Here is a 26,159-nt window from a genome sequence, read left to right on the forward strand (position 1 = left end):
CCATTGTAAGTGAACTTTTGATTGTATTTATTTAATATTTCAAATGCAAAAAAAAAAAAATTATATCCCAAAAAAGTGCAGTTCCCCTTTAAGTCCTCATCTGCATTGAAAGAGCATGATTAAATGACAATGTCTGAACTATACTACAACAAATTGCTTTATAAATAGACACACGCTTGCTGATTAAAATCTTGTTAAGTAAACCACTTTTATAGGTCTCTGAACATATCCTCATATGCCCACGGGAGCTGTGAATGGACGGTTCCTGGGAGGCTATTTGATGCTTTAACACAATGTGTGTGTGTGTGTGTGTGTGTGTGTGTGTGTGTGTGTGTGTGTGTGTGTGTGTGTGTGTGTGTGTGTGCCTGTGGTGTGGGAATGCTGATGTTGGCCCGTGCATTGATTCGGCTCTGGTTCATTTTACATTCAATCCTGAGCAAACATATCAATCTAAGAATGCATGTGTGGAAAAGCAAGCATCTTTCCTTCCAATGTGTTGATTCACTCCACTGATACAGGAACTTGATTTTTACTGACCTCGTCTGTGCAGTTTTTAGCTCTTTTTTTTTTATCAGCTCCCAAAAGGCCGAAGGGAGAAAATGAGGTGAAGTGTTCTCAAGAGACAAGACTATGGACTCAGGAGAGTGAGTGGAATTGGCTTCAATAGTTATATGGCTCCCTCTGTTGGCCGGTTTTTGTTACACATAGGTTTGTAAATAAATATTTGAGCTGCATGCTGACAAAAAACAACCTTAAACAATACTTCAAAAATACAGATGGCCATATTTTTTGTACCTTTTTTTATCTTTGTATCTGCATTATAGCCAATTTAAAAACATGAGGAAAGTAATTCATGGAAAAGGCTTATCTCGATTGGTTCCGCTCTTACCTATACGGAAGGCAGCAATGTGTATGCGTCAATGATCACAATTCACCCTGTATGACCATAAATTATGGGGTTCCCCAGGGATCCATCTTGGGGCCTCTCCTTTTTATCCTATACATAAATGATTTTGTAAACTCCTCCGAAACTTTTCATAAAATAATTTTTGCTGATGATACAAATTTGTTTACCTCACACAGGAGCCTACACGATCTACAAGTAACTGTCAATTCAGAGCTTCTGAAAGTAGATTCCTGGTTCAAATGCAATAAGCTCTCACTTAATGTAAATAAAACAAATTTTATTCTATTTCGTTCTAATAAAAACCAGACAAATACTGAGCACTGCCATATCAACATCAATGGGCAGGAAATACAGAGAGTGTACTCCACAAAATTCCTGGGGGTCATCATTGACGAATACCTCAATTTCAAATGTCACATTAGCCATCTGTTAAACAAATTATCCAAATATGTTGGCCTGTTCTTTCACCTTCGTCATTATCTTCCTCTTTATGCTCTACTCACACTATATAAAACTCTCTTTGAACCACATCTAAACTACTGTAATGTCATCTGGTGTAACACCTTCCCTACCTACCTCCACAAATTAGAATCTATGCAAAAGAAAATTATACGGGCCCTGTCATGGTCCAAGTTTAATGCCCCCACTCGACATCTATTCCATAATTATCATCTCTTAAGACTGACAGAGTTCAATATTTATCAAAATGCTTGTTTAACCTATCAAGTCATTTACAGGCTGAATTTAAGGCTCTGTAGCTTGGTTCCTATCTACCATCCCCAGCATGCCCACAACACTCGTAACTTAGATTTGATATCAGGGAAACATCGTTTACTGGATTGTACCGCTCGAAGTGTTGTATGCAGGGGACCAAAGATTTGGAACCGGCTTAATGAGAGCCTCAAGGGGCCAAAGATTTGGAACCGGCTTAATGAGAGCCTCAAGATGCTGTATCCATTCTCCAACTTCAAAAATAAACTAAAAACTTATCTATTAACCACCTATATTTAATGCCTCATGTAGGGTAGACTACTGTTGGGTTTTGCATGGTTGAATGAATGTATGTATGTATGTGTATGCTTGCTTTAGTACTATTATCTTGTGTTAATCATATAGCGTTGTTTTTTGTTGTTGTACTTGCTACCATGTTCCATCATTCCATGTATATTCCATCATTTCATGTATATTCTATCCTCTGGACCCCCTGTCAAAAGCTTCTTCTAGCTTATTTGGGGGACCCTTTCACATACCAACATCTTTAAATGATGATATTTTACTACTATTGTATTTGTTATATGGTATTGTGAATAAACTTGAATAAACTATTAACAAAATGTCAAAATAAAAAAAAAAAGGAACTTAATATGAATCATAAAGGGTGTAACGGTACGTGTATTTGTGTTGAACCGTTTTGGTACGGGGGTTTCGGTTCGGTTCGGAGGTGTACCGAACGAGTTTCCACACGGACATATTAAGTACGTTGTGTAAACAATGCACACCGAGGCACAACATACGGCATGCTAGCAGCGACCGGGCTACGACAACATGCAAAAGCCAGAGCTGGAAGACCCTCCTGCCTCGTTAAGATCTCCCGTTTGGGAACATTTCGGTTTCGCGGTGCGATACAACAATGGATAACATCGCTTCAACGAAAAGAAAGACGAGCATGGTGCAAACACCGCATTCAAGCACAGCCTCTCCTCGGCGAGTCAGGCAGGGCTAAAGCAATAACAAATGTTTTTATAGCAGCACATTTAAGACCGTATTGCATTAAAAACTAGATTTCGAGCCACCTGTATGGTGGAAGAACAATGAGCCCATATATCCTCTTACTGCCAAGTTGGCCAGGCACTACCTCGCCATACCTGCTACTTCCGTGCCCAGTGAAAGGGTATTTTCCACAGCTGGAGACATTGTAACTGCAAGCAGGTCTGCTCTTTCTGCAGACAATGTGGATAAACTGATTTTTCTGGCAAAAACATGAAGATTGAGTGAAAGTCACCAGGGTTAAAGGCTGGGGGGGAAAAGAAAAGTTAATCTGAGGCTGAGTTGACTTGAAACTGTTTAATGTTGCACTTTTTATATGTAGAAGAAAAGTTTTGTCATTTTATTTAATCCGAGCAAAAACTTGAAGCAGTTTAATGTTGCACTTCATATGTGGAAATGTTGCACTTTATATGTAGAAAGGTTTTGTTAAGAAACCAATTCTGAGCCTTATCTTATTTAGTTTTTACTTTATATATGTTGACTGCATTAACCCTGGCAATCGACCCTGTGTGTATATATGTATGTTATTGTTATGTTAAAAGGATAAAGCCATTCTTTACAAATTTTGGTAAATATATAACCAGAAAATGTATATATATTTTTTCTTACTGTACCGAAAATGAACCGAACCGTGACCTCTAAACCGAGGTACGTACTGAACCGAAATTTTTGTGTATCGTTACACCCTTATTAATCATTCATTAAAAGAGTTTCCTAATTTTGTGGTCAAATCTCAAAATGGGTCAGGGGCACATTCTAAAAAAATATATTTAAAAACACAATCTGTTCTATGAGTGTGTGTGTCTGTTAGCTACTTACAGTGGATTGGGTCATGCCTCCCACTGACACTGTGAGGCCTAGGAGGGTGTGATACTGGTATTCCGGCAGCCCTAGCAATCGGGTAATATAGGGGAAGGCTTGGGACGGGGCGTTCCAGTTCAGAGTGGTTTGGACTTCCCTAGAAAGGCAAGGAGATTGACAGGTGAATATGAGGTCACAAACAGGTGGCAGAGGGGACAGGAGATGCTCACGGAGGGAAGATGCTGAGCAGCTCCTCTCGGTGGGGGATGTGCGGTACTGCAGGGTCAGAACAGTGGAGAAGCTGCGTGAAGACGTTGCCGGCATGCGCTCTGTAGCGGTCAATCTTCTCTGCTGCCTGTCGGACCAGGCCGCACATCATGCTCTTCACCCTTAAAAGAGGACGGATGCAGTGCAGATAATGTGTAATCATCGCCAAGACACCTTGCTCCTTCTTTGAAGCAACGAAGCAAGACGGTAAGGTGTGAGGAACATCTACTCACTGGTCCGGTAGAAGAATTCCTGGAGCAGTTCTGGTCACCAGGATAGTCACATCCTTCAGGCTACTCATGGCTGCCTCCCTCACCCTGTGGAGGATTGAAGAAGAAGCCAATGTCCACGTCATCATCAAACTCTTCAACAAGGTTCCACACCAGAGCTCAGCTTGGCAAGGATCACAAAATGAACGCTGGGTGTGTACTTTGCTGTTTGCAACATTCAGTCCGAGAGCTGGAGTATCGGGATTCAACCTAACCTTGTTTTTTTTATAGCCCTTTACAGAGTGAAAGCCATTATCTAAGTTACATTTAAAGCAGTGTGGGTGGCACTGGGAGCAGGTGGGTGAAGTGTCTTGCCCAAGGACACAACAGCTGTGACTAGGATGGCAGAAGCGGGGATCGAACCTGGAACCCTCAAGTTGCTGGTAAGACTCAAGCGGAGTCCAAATACTTTTGTAAAAAACATTCTTAAGGCGTTTGCGTTTCGCTTTGTTTTACCTTTCACAGTGCTTAACTTATTGTTACACTTGTACGACAACCACGAATGGTAAAATTGAACTTCAAAATGTTGGCGGTGTACTTAAATGTTTAATGATGGTGACGACTTGACTAAGGCTGAAACAACGCGTCGACGTAGTCGGTTACGTAAATACGTCGACGCCGTTTTTGTGCGTCGGCGCGTCGCATATTTACGTCACTCTACTTTACTGTCATGGCGGAGCGCAAAGCAGACGATGCGAGCGAGGGGAAAAAAGCACGCCAAAAGTCGTCAAAAGTGTGGGAGTATTTCAATAAACGGCCTAATAATGTTGTTGTATGCACACTGTGTCGAGCGGAAATGGCCTATCATAGCAGCACAACGGCTATGAACGAACATTTGAAAAGAAAACCCCCGACAGCGTTCTTGCCATCACCATCAACAAGTCAATCGTCCGCGTGCGTATACGTTGTCATTATTACACAAAAACATGAATGTGTCATTTGTATCTGCGTTGTAAATTCATAAACTAAAGCACCGTTTCGCTCTGAGAGGCGCGTTTGGCGTGCCTGTTCAGTGTTTACAAAGACGCGCTCCTCTTTAACGCTGTGGAGAGGCGGCGGCGGTGGCGAGCGAGCGGCGAGGCGGGGCGCGCCGGGAGCGACGCCGCAATCGTGCCCAGGTGCGCGATCCGCGCAGTTGGAAGAGAAAAGACTTTGTGTAAAATTAAAAGATTGTAAACCTGGCAAAGCCGTCTGGCGTTCAGTCTGTCGGTCCTGAAAGAACCCCACGGCACAAGACGTGTCACAAACGCTAACGTTAATTAGTTGTGCAAATACCTTTTACAACATTAACAGTTACATATACTATGTACAAACCAACAATTAACTTTCACTTTAATCATACTATCATTGTTGTGTTATTAAGCAAAATAAGCAATACTTTTACTTTTGTTGAAATGTTTACACTGTACACTTTTTTGTATTGGATGTTTAGCTTTATTTTTGCACATTTTAGCAAATAAGCAATACTTTTACTTTTGTTGAAATGTTTACACTTGTTACAGAATATTTCCGTTTTGCACTTTTTTGTATTGGATGTTTATCTTTATTTTTGCACATTTTAAAGCAAAATAAGCAATACTTTTACTTTTGAAATGCTTATACTATTCCAGAATATTAAGATTTGCACTGGATGTTTACTTTTATATTTGCACATTAAAAAGCAAATGAGCTACTTTTTAATTTTGTTAAATGTTAAAAGTTTTAAATGTTTACATTGTTACAGAATATTTTGTCATGTTGTTGTCAATGTTGACTGAGTGGCCATACTTTTTTTTTTGTAAATAAAAGCCATGCCTTTTGAAAAAACTGGCCTACATTTATTTTTTCCTCTTCATTTTAAATTAAAAAAAAATCGGTAAAAGGAAAAATAATCTATAGATTAATCGAAAAAATAATCTATAGATTAACCGATTAATCGAAAAAATAATCTATAGATTAATCGATAGAAAAATAATCGTTAGCTGCAGCCCTAGACTTGACACAGGAACAGATTATTTTTTATTTTCATTACAGTGGTACCTTTCTACTCCCAACTTTGATAAAGAAAGTGAGAAACACTAGTGAATTAAAAAAAAGGTGGTGTCTTCATGAGTGTCCCACACCTCCTCGCTCATTGCTGTCTTCAATCAAGGTAAATAAAATGTCAAATGTTCGTTTATCCATTTATCACATACATTTATAACCATTCTCTATAAAATGTGTTTGATGTTTAGTTTAGTTTAGTTTATTAAGGATCCCCATTAGTCTACACCGCAGTGGAGACTATTCTTCCTGGGGTCCAGGCACAAAACCTCACACAATCACAAAACAAAAGATTACAATGCAGTACAACATGATCAAATAATAAAATGTTGTAATACAAAAATAGCAACAACAAAGAATCAAAAAAAAAAAAAAAAAAAAAAACTTTGAGTTTACATAATAATGTTCATACCAAAGACAAAAATAGCAATATAAAAATAGTAGGGGTGTAACGGTACACAGAAATTTTGGTTCGGTACGTACCTCGGTTTAGAGGTCACGGTTCGGTTCATTTTCAGTACAGTAAGAAAACAACAAAATATACATTTTTTGGTTATTTATTTACCAAATTTGTAAACAATGGCTTTATCCTTTTAACATTGGGAACACTATAATAATTCTGCCCCCGTTAATCAACATTAAACTGCCTCAAGTTGTTGCTCAGATTAAATAAAATGACAAAACGTTTCTTCTACATATAAAAAGTGCAACATTAAACAGTTTCAAGTCAACTCATCATGCTTAATTTATTACAGCATTTGGGAAGCATGTAATTGATTTGTATTATGTAAATGTTATATTTTTATCAACATGTGACAGCAGGGACCCTGCCATTCAAAACTAGGCTGCTCCATTACTAATGATTCATGTAACTATAGCTGAAAAAATGGTACAATAGCAATAGGAGAGACTATTCATCCCTGAAGTTTATGTAGGCTTAATGATGCACTTACATTATTATATCAACTATCAGAGACAGAAACTCTTCATTTAACATAATGTCCTTTTTTGCTGTTTCAACACAGCTCAATCAACACAGAAAAAGGTAAAGTGAAATAACAGACAGATAGGGCTTTGCTGTCCGTAACACACACACACACACACACACACACACACACACACACACACACACACACACACACACACACACACACACACACACACACACACACACACACACAGCAAAATGAGCTAACGTTACGCTAAAAGCGAATTAGCTTTCACCTCAAGCCAGGACTGCGAGCGAGCTGAGCTGTCTTTTTTGTTTCTAGAAGGTCAACGGGCTCATAGTGATGTTACTAGTAGTTGACTGGGAGGTGTTTATTATCATTTGGGGAGAGTCCGCTGCCTGATGCTTACCTGCTAAACGCTAAGCACTGACTACATGCGCTCTGAATACGCACTGCTGATTGGCTGTTACCGCTCTGTTTGTAACCAATCAGATGGTTGTGTGGGTGGGACAATGCTGGGTGCTGTGTAGAGGACAGACAGAAACAGAGGCAGAAAGAAGCGGAGGCGGCTACTTAATATGTTCGTGTGGAAACTCGTTCGGTACACCTCCGAACCGAACCAAAACCCTCGTACCAAAACGGTTCAATACAAATACACGTACCGTTACACCCCTAATAAATACAGTGGGGCAAAAAAGTATTTAGTCAGCCACCAAATGTGCAAGTTCTCCCACTTTAAATGATGACAGAGGTCTGCAATTTTCATCATAGGTACACTTCAACTGTGAGAGACAGAATGTGAAAAAAAATCCAGGAATTCACATTGTAGGATTTTTAAAGAATTTATTTGTAAATTATGGTAGAAAATAAGTATTTGGTCACTTCAAACAAGAAAGATCTCTGGCTCTCACAGACCTGTAACTTCTTCTTTAAGAAGCTCTTCTGTCCTCCACTCGTTACCTGTATTAATTAATAAACCTGTTTGAACTCGTTATCTGTATAAAAGACACCTGTCCACAGCCTCAAACAGTCAGACTCCAAACTCCACTATGGCCAAGACCAAAGAGATGTCGAAGGACACCAGGAAAATAATTGTAGACCTGCACCAGACTGTGAAGAGTGAATCTACAATAGGCAAGCAGCTTGGTGTGAAAAAATCAACTGTGGGAGCAATTATCAGAAAATGGAAGACATACAAGACCACTGATAATCTCCCTCGATCTGGGGCTCCACGTAAGATCTCATCCCGTGGGGTCAAAATCATCATGAGAACGGTGAGCAAAAATCCCAGAACCACACGGGGGGACCTGGTGAATGACCTGCAGAGAGCTGGGACCAAAGTAACAAAGGTTACCATCAGTAACACACTACGCCGACAGGGAATCAAATCCTGCAGTGCCAGACGTGTCCCCCTGCTTAAACCAGTGCATGTCCAGGCCCGTCTGAAGTTTGCCAGAGAGCACATGGATGATACAGCAGAGGATTGGGAGAATGTCATGTGGTCAAATGAAACCAAAATAGAACTTTTTGGTATAAACTCAACTCGTCGTGTTTGGAGGAAGAAGAATACTGAGTTGCATCCCAAGAACACCATACCTACTGTGAAGCATGGGGGTGGAAACATCATGCTTTGGGGCTGTTTTTCTGCTAAGGGGACATGCCGACTGATCCGTGTTAAGGAAAGAATGAATGGGGCCATGTATCGTGAGATTTTGAGCCAAAAACTCCTCCATCAGTGAGAGCTTTGAAGATGAAACGTGGCTGGGTCTTCCAGCATGACAATGATCCCAAACACACCGCCCGGGCAACGAAGGAGTGGCTCCGTAAGAAGCATTTGAAAGTCCTGGAGTGGCCTAGCCAGTCTCCAGACCTCAACCCCATAGAAAATCTGTGGAGGGAGTTGAAAGTCCGTGTTGCTTGGCGACAGCCCCAAAACATCACTGCTCTCGAGAAGATCTGCATGGAGGAATGGGCCAAAATACCAGCTACTGTGTGTGCAAACCTGGTAAAGATCTATAGTAATTGTTTGACCTCTGTTATTGCCAACAAAGGTTATATTACAAATTATTGAGTTGAATTTTTGTTATTGACCAAATACTTATTTTCCACCATCATTTACAAAAAAATTCTTTAAAAATCCTACAATGTGAATTCCTGGATTTTTTTTTCACATTCTGTCTCTCACAGTTGAAGTGTACCTATGATGAAAATTACAGACCTCTGTCATCATTTTAAGTGGGAGAACTTGCACATTTGATGGCTGACTAAATACTTTTTTGCCCCACTGTATATATATATTTTTTTGCAAAAATAAAACAAAGAACCAATGGCCTAAAATATACACATTAGTGTACCAAAGACAAATAAGTGACGAAAATGTACCATCCATCCATTTTCTACTGCTCGTCCCTTAATCAATAAAATTAGTCAATAGTTCATATTGTTTGGGTGTCTGGAACAGATTCATTGGATTTACATTATGTCTTATGTTTTGGTCTTTGTTAGATTTAGTTGTGTTTGGTTTTCAGTACTGTAGATAGATTTTATAATGTATAGCTCCAGTATATCTCTACGTAAATAAAAGAGCGAAATGATTAGCCCACCCCATGTATCGAGGAGGGACACAAGTAACAAGTCTGGTGGCATTCCTGCTGAGAAGGTAAGCATCCCCTCAGGCTACTGCTAAGATCATTGTGTGTGTGTCCCAGGGTGGAAGGAAAACAAGACACTAGAAAGGCCTAAGGGAGGAGAACATTCTCAATACCTAAGGCCAATAGAAAAGGACCTTAGATAGGATTGACTCACCATGCCCCCACGTCACCCCTGCTGTCCATGCTGTAGTCATCCATGCTGTCCAGCAGGACAGCGTACACTTCAGCTATGTTGTCTGAGCAGAGAACTGAGTCAGGGGGTCCGCTGGCACAGACGCCTGCCTTCAGACACACTCTAATGTAGGAGGAAAACACATATGATTGAGTTAAACCAAAGTCAAGTGTAATGCTTTTCAATGTCTTGCAGTACTGTACTGTACTGTACTTAATCACATATTTACATCAATATATATATAAACATAAACACACTTGGAAGTGACGTCATTTCTCCATAGCTTGTGTGACAAATGAAAACAAGCATAGTCTATGCTAAAAACAAGACTTATCAAACTGAGACTCACTGACTTTGGCTCATTTTCTGTGAAGAATGGTAAATGGTAAATGGGTTATACTTGTATAGCGCTTTTCTACCTTTTTTTAAGGAACTCAAAGCACTTTGACACTATTTCCACATTCACCCAATCCCACACTGATGGCGGGAGCTGCCATGCAAGGCGCTAACCAGGACCTATCAGGAGCAAGGGTGAAGTGTCTTACTCAAGGACACAACGGACGTGACTAGGATGGTAGAAGGTGGGGATTGAACCAGGAACCCTCAGGTAGCTGGCACAGCCACTCTCCCAACTGCGCCACGCCGTATAGAACATATATCAGAATACATATTTAATGACCACACACCACACACCCCCCCTACACATTTCTATTACATATAAGATGTCTGGGTCCACTGGACCCGGGGCTAATAGAAGTGTGGAAATTGATGTTCTGTGTACAAAGCAATTTCCAGCTACCTACAGTATTTGCCGCATAAAAAACATGTTTTATAAAATTTAAGCAACGAACTGTACATAAATAAAATAATACTTTAACTTGTTTACTTACATTACTTTTAAAAATGTAATTAGTTTTGCTATAACTGTTTTTACTTACTATAGCGTATCCATTTTATTTATCCTTAAAAAACAAGCTCACTATTAGGTCAGATCCATCCATCCATCCATCCATCTTCTTCCGCTTATCCGAGGTCGGGTCGCGGGGGCAGCAGCCTAAGCAGGGAAGCCCAGACTTCCCTCTCCCCAGCCACTTTGTCCAGCTCCTCCCGGGGGATCCCGAGGCGTTCCCAGGCCAGCCGGGAGACATAGTCTTCCCAACGTGTCCTGGGTCTTCCCATTGGCCTCCTACCGGTTGGACGTGCCCTAAACACCTCCCGAGGGAGGCGTTCGGGTGGCATCCTGACCAGATGCCCGAACCACCTCATCTGGCTCCTCTCCATGTGGAGGAGCAGTGGCTTTACTTTGAGCTCCCCCCGGATGACAGAGCTTCTCACCCTATCTCTAAGGGAGAGCCCCGCCACCCGGCGGAGGAAACTCATTTGGGCCGCTTGTACCCGTGATCTTGTCCTTTCGGTCATAACCCAAAGCTCATGACCATAGGTGAGGATGGGAACGTAGATCGACCGGTAAATTGAGAGCTTTGCCTTCCGGCTCAGCTCCTTCTTCACCACAACGGATCGATACAGCGTCCGCATTACTGAAGATGCCGCACCGATCCGCCTGTCGATCTCACCATCCACTTTTCCCTCACTCGTGAACAAGACTCCTAGGTACTTGAACTCCTCCACTTGGGGCAAGGTCTCCTTCCCAAACCGGAGATGGCACTCCACCCTTTTCCGGGCGAGAACCATGGACTCGGACTTGGAGGTGCTGATTCTCATCCCAGTCGCTTCACACTCGGCTGCGAACCGATCCAGTGAGAGCTGAAGATCTTGGCCAGATGAAGCCATCAGGACCACATCATCTGCAAAAAGCAGAGACCTAATCCTGCAGCCACCAAACCGGATCCCCTCAACGCCTTGACTGCGCCTAGAAATTCTGTCCATAAAAGTTATGAACAGAATGGGTGACAAAGGGCAGCCTTGGCGGAGTCCAACCCTCACTAGGTCAGATATTGTTTTTGAAATCACCTGACATGTATACTGTGTATATGTACATCATTTATCCCTTTTTTAAACATATTTTTTATATACATGTTACAGCTTATATGTGTTTTATTATTGAATGTATCAAATATGATGAATATTTAATGGACCACAATGGAAACAAGCCTTTTGGCTTTTTGTGCCATCCATTTGCCTTTTTAAAGCATTACATGGATTACATTCTTTAAGATGTCAATAAACTTCTTAATCAATCAATCAAAAAGAGAGCACAATTTGCAGTAAAAAATATTATTTAAATATGTACATATTTATTTTGTAAAGCATGTTTTGAAACATTAAAGAGAGCCTAAAACAAAACTCTTGAGTTAGTAAAAAAAAAAGTATATTTAATAATCTGATGTGACTAAATAGGAGGTGTGAGGAGTAGGGTACAATTGGACTGACACGTCATTCAGGTCCTGCAGGTATTGTCAGTCAGCCTGACTGAAGCTTGCACACATCAGGTAGTATGACACAAAAGGGTTTGTGAGAAATATGCTAGAAAAAACAAATCACAACTTTATACAACAAGAAAAAAGCTCACTGTGCCACGGCTCGGACCGCATCCCTCCTGGCCTCTGGGAAACGCCCTTCTCTCAAGCAGGCGCCATGCATCTGCCCGAGACCCTCTAGGATCTAATGAGAAGCATACAGCAGACAATAAGTTGACATTGATACACTGCAGTGACGAGAATGTCAACGACTTGTGTTGACTTTAGGCACACCTGCTTCAGTTTGCCGTGGATCATAAAGCTTGGCAGACAGCCGAGGGCCAGGGCAGAGCCGCAACGGGTGAGCATCTGCGGGCTCTTCAGCTCGTCGATGTACTGAGTCATCACGACGCCTAAACACACATTCATTTAGAAGGTCACCTTTGTCTGTAATGCTTATCACACTGCTGCCTAGAATTGCCTAAGGGCTGATGGAGTGTTTATTTTAAGTACAAAGGGGTGAACAATAAGGTGGAATGTGAAAGTAGAAAGAAGTACAGTACCAAATTATGATTATTAGTAAATTGGGGGAAACATTTTAATTTAGCATGAAATAAGTTGTAATGGTAAGGGAGTAACAACAGTATGGGGACACATGTTTAAAGAAAATAATAACTCATAATATTACAATATGTTCATAATTTAAAAAAAAGACCATCAACCACACTCTTTTTCTCAAAATGAATTAGGTATTATCATTAAATACATTATTATTGTACAAAGTACAGAATATAGGTCTATTGTTCACGTTTACTTTGTCTAACTTGACAACATCCTTGACAGTTGTCAGTTTAATGCAGCCGTTTATGTTCCACTTTATTTGCTTAAGTTTTTCCTCAGAATATTACCACTTTATTCTCATACAATTAGTAGTTACTAACAGTAGTACTACTTTATTTTCTTAAATGTACATGATTTTCTCTTCTCTATCTTTAAAAACATATCTTAATATTACAACTTTACCCTCATAAAATGTGCACGTCATTCCTCATAATATAACATTATTCAAAATGTTTTGCTCCGAATATTTTGACTGTATTGTCATAAATTATTAATTTTTTTTTTTCAATGAACATTACGACTTCATTGTCACAAAATTGTCTTATCAAAATTTCAATCTTTTACATTTCCTATTAAGTTTCTTTAAATTTCAGTTAATAGTATGGCTTTGTTTTCATCAAATGTGTTATATCATTTATTAGTGGGGCTGTAAAAAATCGATTCACATTCATTACAATTCTGAATCTATTCAAAATCTTCAAGAATGGATTTAAAAATATATATTTTTTAAGACATTTAGCGCTTAATTGTGGTGCATATACAGTACAGGCCAAAAGTTTGGACACACCTTCTCCTCATTCAATGCCTTTTCTTTATTTCCATGACTATTTACATTGTAGATTGTCACATCAAAACTATGAATGAACACATGTGGAGTTATGTACTTAACAAAAAAAGGGGAAATGACTGAAAACATGTTTTATATTCTAGTTTCTTCAAAACAGCCACACTTTGCTCTGATTACTGCTTTGCACACTCTTGGCATTCTCTCCATGAGCTTCAAGCACACCTGTGAAGTGAAAACCATTTCAGGTGACTACCTCTTGAAGATCATCAAGAGAATGTCAAGAGTGTGCAAAAAAACTAATCAGAGCAAAGGATACCGATATATACAGTCGTGGAATGAACACATTATTATGCCTAATTCTGTTGTGATGCCCAGCTGGATGCATTAAACAATGTAACAAGGGGTAGCGGGGGGTGTATATTGTAGCGTCCCGTAAGAGTTAGTGCTGCAAGGGGTTCTGGGTATTTGTTCTGTTGTGTTTAGGTTGTGTTACGGTGCGGATGTTCTCCCGAAATGTGTTTGTCATTCTTGTTTGGTGTGGGTTCACAGTGTGGCGCATATTTGTAACAGTATTAAACTTGTTTATACGGCCACCCTCAGTGTGACCTGTATGGCTGTTGACCAAGTATGACTTGCATTCACTTGTGTGCGTGAAAAGTCGTAGATATTATGTGATTGGGCCGGCACGCAAAGGAAATGCCTTTAAGGTTTATTGGCGCTCTGTACTTCTCCCTACGTCCATGTACACAGCGGCCTTTTAAAAAGTCATACATTTTACTTTTTGAAACCGATACCAATAATTTCCGATATCACATTTTAAAGCATTTATCGGCCGATAATATCGGACTGCCGATATTATCGGACATCTCTAATTGTGGTCCTAATACTTTGTATTGTTTGAATTATAATAAAATGATTCAGATATTTTTGAACCAGACCCTTCACACAATTTCCTAAAATTCTTACCCTGAAAGCAATTTAATGACATCCCCCCCTTTAAAAATGTAGGGAATTGTATTTAAATGTACAGTAGTAAAGCAAAAAGAACACACTCTGCTTCTCAGAATCAGCCTGGCCAGTCTGGGCCTGGTAGTACTCCTCACACAAGGCCGTCAGGGCACAAACCACAGCAGCCTGTCGGCACACAAAAGCTACAATAGTAGGGGTGTAACGGTACGTGGATTTGTATTGAACCGTTTCGGTACGGGGGTTCCGGTTCGGTTCGGAGTTGTACCGAACGAGTTTCCACACGGACATATTAAGTAGCGTAACGCACGTTGTGTAAACAATGCACACCGAGGCACAACACACAGCATGCTAGCAGCTAACGGGCTAGGATAGACTGACCATACGTCCTCTTTTCACCGGACATGTCCTCTTTTGCGGAGCTGTCAGGGCGGAGTTTCATAAATGCCTCAAATGTCCGGCATTTTGAGTTGGGGTTGCGTGTATTTTCAATGTACGTTCAGGGTTAAGAAGGGGTTAAAAACAAAACAAACAGCAGCATTGGTGAGGGAGGGGCAGAGACAGAGAGAGAGAGAGAGTTATGATAAACGCGCATGCGTCACCAGGCTTTGCTTTTTATCCATAGATTTATCACATTTAATGTTTTATTATCTATAGCAGGGGTGTCAAAAGTGTGCCCCGGAGGCCATTTGCGGCCCACAGCTAATGTTTTAAAGGCCCACGGCACATTCTAAAGATACTATTAAAATAAACAAAAACATAACAAAAGTGAAATAAAAAAGCTTAAAGGTGAAATGTAATTTAGAAAAAGTTGCAATGTTGACTAATAAAACAAAACTGTTTTTTTTTTTTTTCAAACTGTCATTGCTCAAAACATAATATTGAATCAAAATCAATGTTATGAATTATTGACCTATCCAAGGTTCCCATTACTTCACATCAAATATTACACTAAGAAAAATATTTTCGGTGGAAGATTTTGCAAATTTGGTAAATAAATAACCCAAAAATTTATATTTTGTTGTTTTCTTACTGTACCGAAAATGAACCGAACCGTGACCTCTAAACCGAGGTACGTACCGAACCGAAATTTTTGTGTACCGTTACACCCCTATACAACAGTAAATACAATTGTCACACTTGTGCTCCACATTAGACCTGCCTACACTAACAACTGAGCATTATTGTCTTTGCAAAGGCAAATTATTTATCAAGGAAAAAGATGCTGAATAAAATTGCGTAATGTTTCGTCCTACCACAATGCCGTCCTTGGCGCTGCTGGAGACTAGATGCAGAGTCTTGATGGTGTCGTCAATAAGCCACTGCCAGCCAGCTGCAAGCCAGTACACTTGGTCAGTGGCACATACAAGCCTGTCATTGAACTACATGACTCACTGATGACTGGGTCCGTCTTGAAGGGCATTTTGGACAGGGAAAGCTTTTCTATAAGTCCGCACACTGCAAAAAACCATAACTCATAAAATCTTACTCATGTTAGTTTGATGTTGTTGCATTTAAATTTGTTTAAGATTCACTCACTCGCTGGCCTCATCAGCTCTCCACCAAAACCCCTGCACAACATTGGAAAAACAACAGTTATGTTTTCTTATCATAAAACGTTAGGAATGTTTGATTTTTTTCGTCCTACTTGTACTGTTTCCTGTCTTGTAGCTGAAAGTAGGTCAACACATGGTATTTAGCAAAAGTGTGAGTTATTGACCCCAGTTTTATACCTTGTGGAGCATGCATTACCTTCTGATGAATATCTTTCAACGCCTCCACACATTTTGGGGGAATTATGTCTACTACGGTCCTGTTTAGGAATGGAGTTTGTTTTAAAGTGATGCACCTGTGGTTGTGAGCAGTGTCCTCTACAAAACATTTACCTGCTGGTGTGCAGGCCCAGTTTGTAGAGCGCGTGTACGACCTCAGCGCACGCCAAGATGGCGCCGTGGCGACCGTGAAGGTCGGGAGCCACTGCCATGAGCAACAGCTGCGGCAAAACTTGCAAACAAACAAGACAGAAAGCGCAGTTTGTTTTCAATAATTGTAGGTTTCAGTAAAAAGATGTGCTTCCTGAGGAATTTAACTTTCAAGCAAACGGGTATGGCGACATTGCTTACCTAAAGTCGCCATGTAATCAGGGGCTTGAGGCGTCAGGTTGTGGAGGGCTTTGGATGTGAGCTCTCGAATGGAACTGAAAAAAACAAAAACATAAAAAATGATCTAAAAAAAAAAATGCACTGTAGGTATAGAAAAGTGGTTCTTAACTTTGTTTGAGGTACCGAACCCCACCAGTTGTATATGAACCCTTCTTTAGTTAAAAAATTAAATGTTTTTTTTTTTTTCAAATTCAAGACAAAGTTATGTTTTTGGTAACACTTTAGTATGGGGAACATATTCTAAGTACCGTATTTTTCGGACTATAAGTCGCAGTTTTTTTCATAGTTTGGCCGGGCTCCAGTGCGACTTATATATATATTTTTCCTTCTTTATTATGCATTTTCGGCAGGTGCGACTTATACTCCGGTGCGACTTATACTCCGAAAAATACGGTAACAAAGACTTAATTTAGAGTTTTTTAGACACTAGGGGAACATATTCTAAGTAACAAAGACTTAATTTAGAGTTATTTGGTTAGGGCAGGGGTCGGCAACCCGCGGCTCCGGAGCCGCATGCTGCTCTTTGATCACTCTGATGCGGCTCAGCGGCTTACTTGCTGAACCCCCCAATTTTCCCGTGAGACTTCCGGATTTCAGTGCCTCTCGCAGAAAACTCCCGGGATTAATATTCACCGATTTTCACCCTTACAGCTATAATAAGGGTGTGCCATGATGGTACAACATTTGGCGCCCTCTACAATCTGCATTAACAACGTGCTAGCCCAACACTTGCTATATAATATACGTCTTCTGCTTGCACACGTACGTGACAGCAAGGCATACTTGCTCAACAGCCACACAGGTTACACTGACGGTGACCATATAAAACAACTTTAACAATCTTACTAATAATGCGCCACACTTTGAACCAAAACCAAACAAGAATGACAAACACATTTCGGGAGAACATCTGCACCTTAACACAACATAAACACAACAGAACAAACACCCAGAATCCGATGCACCCCTGACTCTTCCGGGCTACATTATACACCCCTGCTACCACCAAACCCCGCCCCCACCCCAAGCCTGCTCCCTCACACATCAACCCCCCGCCCCCTCTCTCTGTGCGTCGGTTGAGGTGGGCGGGGTTTGGTAGCTGGGGTGTATAATGTATCCCGGAAGAGTTAGGGCTGCATGGGATTCTGGGTATTTGTCCTGTTGTGTTTATGTTGTGTTACAGTGCAGATGTTCTCCCGAAATGTGTTTGTCATTCTTGTTTGGTGTGGGTTCACAGTGTGGCGCATTATTAGTAAGAGTAAAGTTGTTTTTTTTATACCGCCATCGTCAGTGTAATCTGTGTGGTTGTTGACCAACTATGCCTTGCTGTCTCCTACGTGAGCAAGCGGAAGCTACATTGAACATGTGGTTGATCAGGCACGCTGGTTGTAGTGGGCGCTATATGTACCATCACGGCACGCATGACGCTGACAAGCGCTATTCATTTAAAACCCGCGTGCCGCACCAGCTTAAAAATTCCATAATAAGGTGTGGGCAGCGTGTCTGAGACCCCTGGTTTATACATAGCACAAAGCAAAAAAAAAAACTTTGTATGCAGTGTTATTTCATTTAAAATTTCAAAAATGTTTGCGGCTCCCATTGTTTTCTATAATTTGTGAAACTGGTCAAAATGGCTCTTTGACTGGTAAAGGTTGCCGACCCCTGGGTTAGGGTTAGGGTTAGAGGGTTAGGGCCAGGGTTAGAGGGTTAGGGTTATAACAAGGCCATGCCGAATAAGGCATTAATAAGTACTTAATAATGACTAGTTAAGAGCCAATATGTTACTAATTTGCATGTTAATAAGAAACTAATTAATGGTGAATAAGTTCCCCATACTAAAGTGTTACCATGTTTTTTTACTGGTGCACAAAATGAAGCGTGCATGAACATCACCTTGTTCAAAGAACAAAACCAACACAGTGCATAAACTCACAACAAATTACACACCTGCAAAGGGAATAAGCGGTAGAAAATGGATGGATGGAAATCAGTCTGACTTCTGCTGTTGCCGTATCCGTAATACACTGATAGGGAGAAGTTTGTATTTACACCATGAGTCGGGTGTGTTTTGACCTCCGCCAAACCCCTAAGCCCGACTCACCGAACCCCTAGGGTTCCATCGAACCCAGGTTAAGAACCACTGGTATAGAAGTACTTACCTGTCCCAGTGGTTGATCTTCATTGCGACCAAGTGGTCAATCATTGCATTGGTGTACTCTGGAAAACTGGAAATGTAAACACTGAAAAAAGAAACAAAAAAACAAGAAACTGAGCATTAAAACACTGGAATTGGATTATTGTTTTAAAAATGTGGTGGTGGTAGGACTTAATAATGCAAGACTGACTTTTTAATAATGTACAGTAATATGTGTCTCTGGAGACTGTTTATGAACACCAACATAAGAAAAATCTATCTCACTCGTCTGCTCCACTTTTTTCTTTTCTCAGGCAAATCATATAGTTGATGTAGATGCCCATATCGGCTGTTCACATTTACTTTACACAAGAGAAGTGTAGGATACTTCTCTTGTTGCCTTATTTGTATATGACTTTATTAAATGTTCTTATATTATCATTTGGTGCAGCCGGGCCAGAGCAGGAGGGGATAGAAAGAGGAAAAAAAGGAAGACAGAGGGGGAAATTGTGGGGACAAGAGGGGGATAAGACAGAGAGACAACAACAACAACAGCAAACACAACAATAACAACAACAACAACAACAATAGAGCAACATCAGCAAATACGATAAGTACAAATATGACGGTAAAAGTGAGAGCAAAGCAGCAGTTAGCGAGATGAATAATAACACAGAAATGACAATGAGCATTATTACACTACAGAAATACAAATACCAATAAAAATAGCACTATTCATAATGAACAATACCAATAATTGACCTCTATTATCAACAATCAAGTTGTTCAAATGCAACAATACATATATGTAACAATAACTAGAGATACAAAATAATGCAGAAAAATGGAGGGGAAGAAAGAGAAGCAACCTATATTAACCTTGTAGATTGTTATAGTATCAATAGGTTAAGCTTTGTCAGTGTACCATGTGTTACCCAGTTTACCCTAGGGCAGCAACGTTAATTTATGCTCGATGAAACGTGATTATGTGCATGAGTGTATGTGTTAATATATATATATATGTAATTGTATATGTACAGTATGTGTATATGTGTTTGTACAGTGAATGTATATGTACAGTATGTTTGTACAGTGAATGCATATGTACATGTATGTGTATATGTATATGTACAGTATGTTTGTACAGTGAATGCATATGTACATGTATGTGTATATGTATATGTATGTTTGTACAGTGAATGTATATGCACATGTATGTGTATATGTATGTTTGTACAGTGAATGTATATGTACAGTATGTATATATGTATGTTTGTACAGTGAATGTATATGTACATGTATGTGTATATGTATGTTTGTACAGTGAATATATATGTACATGTATGTGTATATATATATGTTTGTACAGTGAATATATATGTACATGTATGTGTATATTTGTACAGTGAATCTATATGTACAGTATGTATATATGTATGTTTGTACAGTGAATGTATATGTACATGTATGTGTATATGTATGTTTGTACAGTGAATATATATGTACAGTATGTATATATGTATGTTTGTACAGTGAATGTATATGTACATGTATGTGTATATGTATGTTTGTACAGTGAATATATATGTACATGTATGTGTATATGTATGTTTGTACAGTGAATGTATATGTACAGTATGTATATATGTATGTTTGTACAGTGAATGTATATGTACATGTATGTGTATATGTATGTTTGTACAGTGAATGTATATGTACAGTATGTGTATACGTATGTTTGTACAGTGAATGTATATGTACATGTATGTGTATATGTATGTTTGTACAGTGAATATATATGTACATGTATGTGTATATGTATGTTTGTACAGTGAATGTATATGTACAGTATGTATATATGTATGTTTGTACAGTGAATGTATATGTACATGTATGTGTATATGTATGTTTGTACAGTGAATGTATATGTACAGTATGTATATATGTATGTTTGTACAGTGAATGTATATGTACATGTATGTGTATATGTATATGTATGTTTGTACAGTGAATGTATATGCACATGTATGTGTATATGTATGTTTGTACAGTGAATGTATATGTACATGTATGTGTATATGTATGTTTGTACAGTGAATGTCTGCTCCACTTTTGGGGGAATCATTCTATTTGAGGTGGTGCTCGGTTGGGAGAAGAAGTAATTGCCAAATTTGCAAAATTGGCAATGACGCATTTGCAAAAAGTGACAAAAAAAATACAAAAAGCAAAATGTATACGTTCAGGACTATAAATTACCTTTCTTCAGTCGCTTTTTTTTTTTTTTTAATATCACACACAAGACAGAGGCGTCTGTGACTGCTTGACTTTGCCCTCGTCAAAAAAAGTGTATAGAAGAGTCCAATTACTCGCTAAATTGGCACCAACGATCCCTCCTACTTTGTCTTCTTATTCTGTCAGAGCCGGTGTGTTATAATGTGTTCATGAATGAGTGCACAGGTCTAATCGTGGCAGTTCAGATTTGTGCTGTGCTGCCACAAATCAAACACTGATGAAGGAAACCCCTCTCTGAGCCTGCCCCCTCCGTGTATATCTTATAAACTCTATGTCCTATAAAAAAAATCAGGCAACCCACTACCTACATGACACGCAAAAAAAAAAAGTTGAATCACTAACCAATAAGGTTGAATTAACTGATACTAAAAACAAGCAAAGTGTGGAGCAATAAAACTAAACCTAATTTAGGGGGCTTGTGTTCTGCTGGTCAAGTGAATATTCTGTAATAAAGGCAACTACCGTATTTTTCGGAGTATAAGTCGCACCGGCCGAAAATGCATAATAAAGAAGGGAAAAAACATATATAAGTCGCACTGGAGTATAAGTCGCATTTTTTGGGGAAATGTATTTGATAAAAACCAACAGCAAGAATAGACATTTGAAAGGCAATTTAAAATAAATGAAGAATAGTGAACAACAGGCTGAATAAGTGTACGTTATATGAGGCATAAATAACCAACTGGTATGTTAACATAACATATTATGGTAAGAGTCATTCAAATAACTATAACATATAGAACATGCTATACGTTTACCAAACAATCTGTCACTCCTAATCGCTAAATCCCATGAAATCTTCATCCTCCGTGTCGCTTCTAAACAACTCTGCCAACTCCAAAGGTATGCGCCGCTTCCTTTCTTTCTGCTGCTCGATTGCCGTTTTCTGCTGCATATTTCACTACGTCCAGCTTGTAATCTGCAGTAAGTGATTTCCTTTTCGGTGCCATTTTTGTTCAGCCCTTCTCAGTTTTTATAAGTTACTGCCAATGTTGAAATGATCCATTTTCAAAGGTCCGGACATAGTAGCAGGTAGCATCTTTTTTTTCCACAATACACCTCCACCATGACCCACAATGCACTTGTGCCATGACCCGCCCCCGCCGAATTTCTATTGGTTGACGTGTGTGTGACGATTGCTGATATACACGCCTCTCTCTTACGTGAATGAGATAAATAATATTATTTGATATTTTACGGTAATGTGTTAATAATTTCACACATAAGTCACTCCTGAGTATAAGTCGCACAAACTATGAAAAACACTGCGATTGATAATCCGGAAAATACGGTATCTGTCAATCAAATATAGGAGCTGCAAATTTGATCATTGTGTTTTTCTTAAGCAACAATAAGCTAATCTCGCATGATGTTCGGTTAAAACGTGACTGTAATGTTTGCAATGTAGGTCACATAGCTAAGCTGGTGTTGCTAACCTTTGTGTTATATTGCATTATACATTAGGCAGTGACGTGCAGTCACTAGAGGCAGGTGAGGCGGGGCCTCACCTGCCATCATGGAAAGAAAAAAAATTTAAAAAGAAAAAAATATATATTAAATTGTTAAATGTATCCAGTGATTATACTATAAAGTTATTTTCCATTTAACTTCACCAGTTTTAGATTATTTTTATTCAAAATCGCTGAATTTTCACATTTGCCGTTCAAATACTGAGAAGAGATGGTGCGATGAACAGCAGCCAGTCGAGGCACGTCACTCAGTGCCTCAACATGGACGGACTCGGCTAACTGCTGGCCTGCTGTGCAGTGAGACCGTATTGCTATATGAATTATATTATACATTTCCATAGTTTAGTTAGCTGAGGTATATAATGTACAGTGTATTTTGTCAACAACTGTATGTGTGTAACGTATTTCTTGTGCTGAGCGATCATAAAACGGCTGCAAAAGACGCACTGGCTGAGGCTCGCCTCCTGCACCCCCGCCGTAGAATGCATGGCAACCCCTGATGGGAGTGTTATATCAACTAAAGCCCACACTTAAACTTTCCACGTGCAAGATTGAATCTATTTAAAAAAGTTATTTAATAAGAAGCCAAAAAGTGCAAAAACAATAATGTTGGTGTTGGAGGAGTTGCGAATGACTGCTGGGCCACAACATTAGGTAAACCTGCAGACTGCAGGTGTATCTAATTCACAACTCCTCCAACACGAACATTATTGTTTTTGCACTTTTTGGCTTCTTATTAAATAACTTTTGTAACCTATTTTTATGGGCTTTCCTCTTTGTGATGTTAAGTTCCTGTTATGCGCTGTTATACAGTATATGCCTTGAGCTCTTATTTTGAAGGCGCTAAGAGCGGAATTTTGACACGTTGGAGTGGAGCGGAAGTTTTTGAAAGAATGTAAATAAAGTGGTCCTCGTGTAAACTGGAGCCTCCGTGTTTGTTATTTTGTAGTTTCATACAGTATAGGCCACATTTATAAACCCTCGGTTACACTTTTTTAAATAGATTCAATCTTGCACGTGGAAAGTTGAAGTGAGGGCTTTAGTTGATATAACACTCCCATCAGGGGGTTCATTAATCCAGCACAACAGCGGCGCATTTATAAGTAAAGGTAAGACCATAATAACGTTTTTTTATTAAATGTGCTTTTTTGTGTGCTACAGTTTGTATGTGTAAAGTTAAAGTTAAGTTAAAGTAGCAATGATTGTCACACACACACTAGGTGTAATGAAATTTGTCCTCTGCATTTGACCCATCCCCTTGTTCACCCCCTGGGAGGTGAGGGGAGCAGTGGGCAGCAGCGGCGCCGCGCCCGGGAATAATTTTTGGTGATTTAACCCCCAATTCCAACCCTTGATGCTGAGTGCTAAGAAGGGAAGAATGCTGGTATGAGCTTTTAAACATAACCCGTTAACTGCTGCCAATCAAATGGTGAATAAGATACTCTTTAGGGTTCATATGTTTGTAAATCTGACTGTGATGAAGTCAGTGCCTCACCAGCCATCAACCTCACCGCATGTCACTGACATTGGACAAGTGCAGAGTTACAGTGTATATGTAAAATGTGTCAATCAGAATGTCATTCTTTGTCTCCTACTAAGAGGCCTGTGTAAATGGTAACACCCCAATAAGTTTTTCAACTTGTTTAAGTAGGGGTCCAAGTTAATCAATTCATGGTGAATATTGGTATTACTGCATGTATTTTCCTACCTGGTCTTCAGATAGCAGTTGTTGCGATTTCCCACTGCATGGTAGTCGGCTGCAGTTGCAATGTCAATGCCATGTGGAAATGTCCCCTATTGATTGACAGACAAACACGCCAATTCAGCACAAAGGAACGTGGCCACACACTTGAAGAGTGATTTAGAGCTCAGTGACAGTTAGGAACTGTAGTTCGCTGCTGCCCTGAAGCTGTACTGGAAGGCTATTCCAGCTTCAAACGTTTTCATGAGCACTACAAGTTGTATCATGAAGACCTCGACACTATTTTGACAGCAAATGAGCTTAAAAAGAAATCACGGTGAAGGTGTAATATGAAGTAGTGTGGTACAATCGTGTAATCACAGACCTGTCTGCCGACGTTCTCCTGGAAAGCGGCCTGAGACAAAGTGAGACAAGAACAAATTGAATTCTGTCACAAGACAACTGATATGTTATGATAGTTGATGCGAATGCCAAACACGTACAGAGGCAGCTCTGCGGCAGCTGACATCTCGATCAAACACGGTGGTGATCTGCAAAGAGCTGTGGAAAAGCACATATACATTAGACACTTCATTTGGTTGGTTGGTAGAAGTTTATTTCGAACATACAGTTAGGTCCATAAATATTTGGACATTGACACAATTTTCAGTATTCCAGCTCTGTACAACACCACAATGGATTTGAAATGAAACAATCAAGATCTGCTTTAAGTGCAGACTTTGAGCTTTAATTTGAGGGTATTTACATCCAAATCAGGTGAACGGTGTAGGAATTACAACACATTTTATATGTGCCTTCCACTTTTTAAGGGACCAAAAGTAATTGGACAATTGGCTATTCAGCTGTTCCATGGCCACGTTTGTGTTATTCCCTTGTTTTTTTTTCATTTATTTAATTTACAAAGAGCAGATAAAAGGCCTAGATGGCATTTCAAGTGTGGTATATTCATTTGGAATCTGGGGAGGTCATCTCTTAATATGATGTCCAAAGAGCTGTCACTATCAGTGAAGCAAGCCATCATTAGGCTGAAAAATCAAAACAAAGCCATCAGAGAGATAGCAAAAACATTAGGTGTGGCCAAATCAACTGTTTGTACATTCTTAAAAAGAGAGAACGCACTGCTGAGCTCAGCAACACCAAAAGACCTGGAAGACCACGGAAAACAAGTGTGGTGGATGACAGAAAAATCCTTTCCCTTGTCAAGAAAAAGCCCTTCACAACAGTTGGCCAGATGAAGAAAAGTCTCCAGGAGGTAGGTGTATCTGTCCAAGTCAACAATTAAGAGAAGACTTCTCCAGAGGAAATACAGAGGGTTCATCACAAGGTGTAAACCATCGGTGAGCCTCAAAAACAGGAAGGCCAGATTAGAGTTTGCCAAGAAACATCTAAAAGAGCCTGTGCAGTTCTGGAACAACATCTTATGGACAGATGAGACCAAGATCAACTTGTAGCAGAATGATGGAAAGAGAAGAGTATGGAGAAGGGAAGGAACTGCTCAAGATCCAAAGCATACCACCTCATCAGTGAAGCATGGTGGTGGTAGTGGCATGCATGGCTGCCAGTGGATCCTGATCTCTTATATTTATTGATGATGTGAGAGCTGACAGTAGCAGTAGAATGAATTCTGAAGTGTTTGGGGCAATATTATCTGCTCATATTCAGCCAAATACTTCAAAAGTCATTGGATGGCGCTTCACAATGCAGATGGTCAATGACCCCAAGCATACTGCGAAAGCAACCAAATAGTTTTTTAAGGCAAAGAAGTGGAATGTCCTGCAATGGCCAAGTCAATCACCTGACCTG

At 39.8% G+C, this 26,159-nt stretch overlaps 1 protein-coding gene across 1 annotated transcript in view; it reads right to left on the minus strand.

Moving 5' to 3' along the window:
* LOC140679755 (tubulin-specific chaperone D-like) overlaps positions 1–26,159 on the minus strand; it is a 79,215-nt gene that overhangs the window by 12,558 nt on the left and 40,498 nt on the right. Inside the window, exons 15-32 of the mRNA XM_072915804.1 lie at positions 24,839–24,896; positions 24,721–24,750; positions 24,363–24,448; positions 18,919–18,999; positions 16,721–16,794; positions 16,484–16,601; positions 16,350–16,410; positions 16,246–16,268; positions 16,137–16,168; positions 15,993–16,055; positions 15,854–15,930; positions 14,684–14,765; positions 12,518–12,636; positions 12,337–12,428; positions 9,789–9,929; positions 3,976–4,059; positions 3,706–3,864; positions 3,494–3,632 (exon numbers count right to left, since the gene is read on the minus strand). Coding sequence (XP_072771905.1) covers positions 3,494–3,632; positions 3,706–3,864; positions 3,976–4,059; positions 9,789–9,929; positions 12,337–12,428; positions 12,518–12,636; positions 14,684–14,765; positions 15,854–15,930; positions 15,993–16,055; positions 16,137–16,168; positions 16,246–16,268; positions 16,350–16,410; positions 16,484–16,601; positions 16,721–16,794; positions 18,919–18,999; positions 24,363–24,448; positions 24,721–24,750; positions 24,839–24,896 — 1,519 coding nt within the window. The remainder of the gene's footprint in view (positions 1–3,493; positions 3,633–3,705; positions 3,865–3,975; positions 4,060–9,788; positions 9,930–12,336; positions 12,429–12,517; positions 12,637–14,683; positions 14,766–15,853; positions 15,931–15,992; positions 16,056–16,136; positions 16,169–16,245; positions 16,269–16,349; positions 16,411–16,483; positions 16,602–16,720; positions 16,795–18,918; positions 19,000–24,362; positions 24,449–24,720; positions 24,751–24,838; positions 24,897–26,159) is intronic.

Source organism: Nerophis lumbriciformis, linkage group LG22, assembly GCF_033978685.3.
Source record: "Nerophis lumbriciformis linkage group LG22, RoL_Nlum_v2.1, whole genome shotgun sequence".
Taxonomy (NCBI): domain Eukaryota; kingdom Metazoa; phylum Chordata; class Actinopteri; order Syngnathiformes; family Syngnathidae; genus Nerophis; species Nerophis lumbriciformis.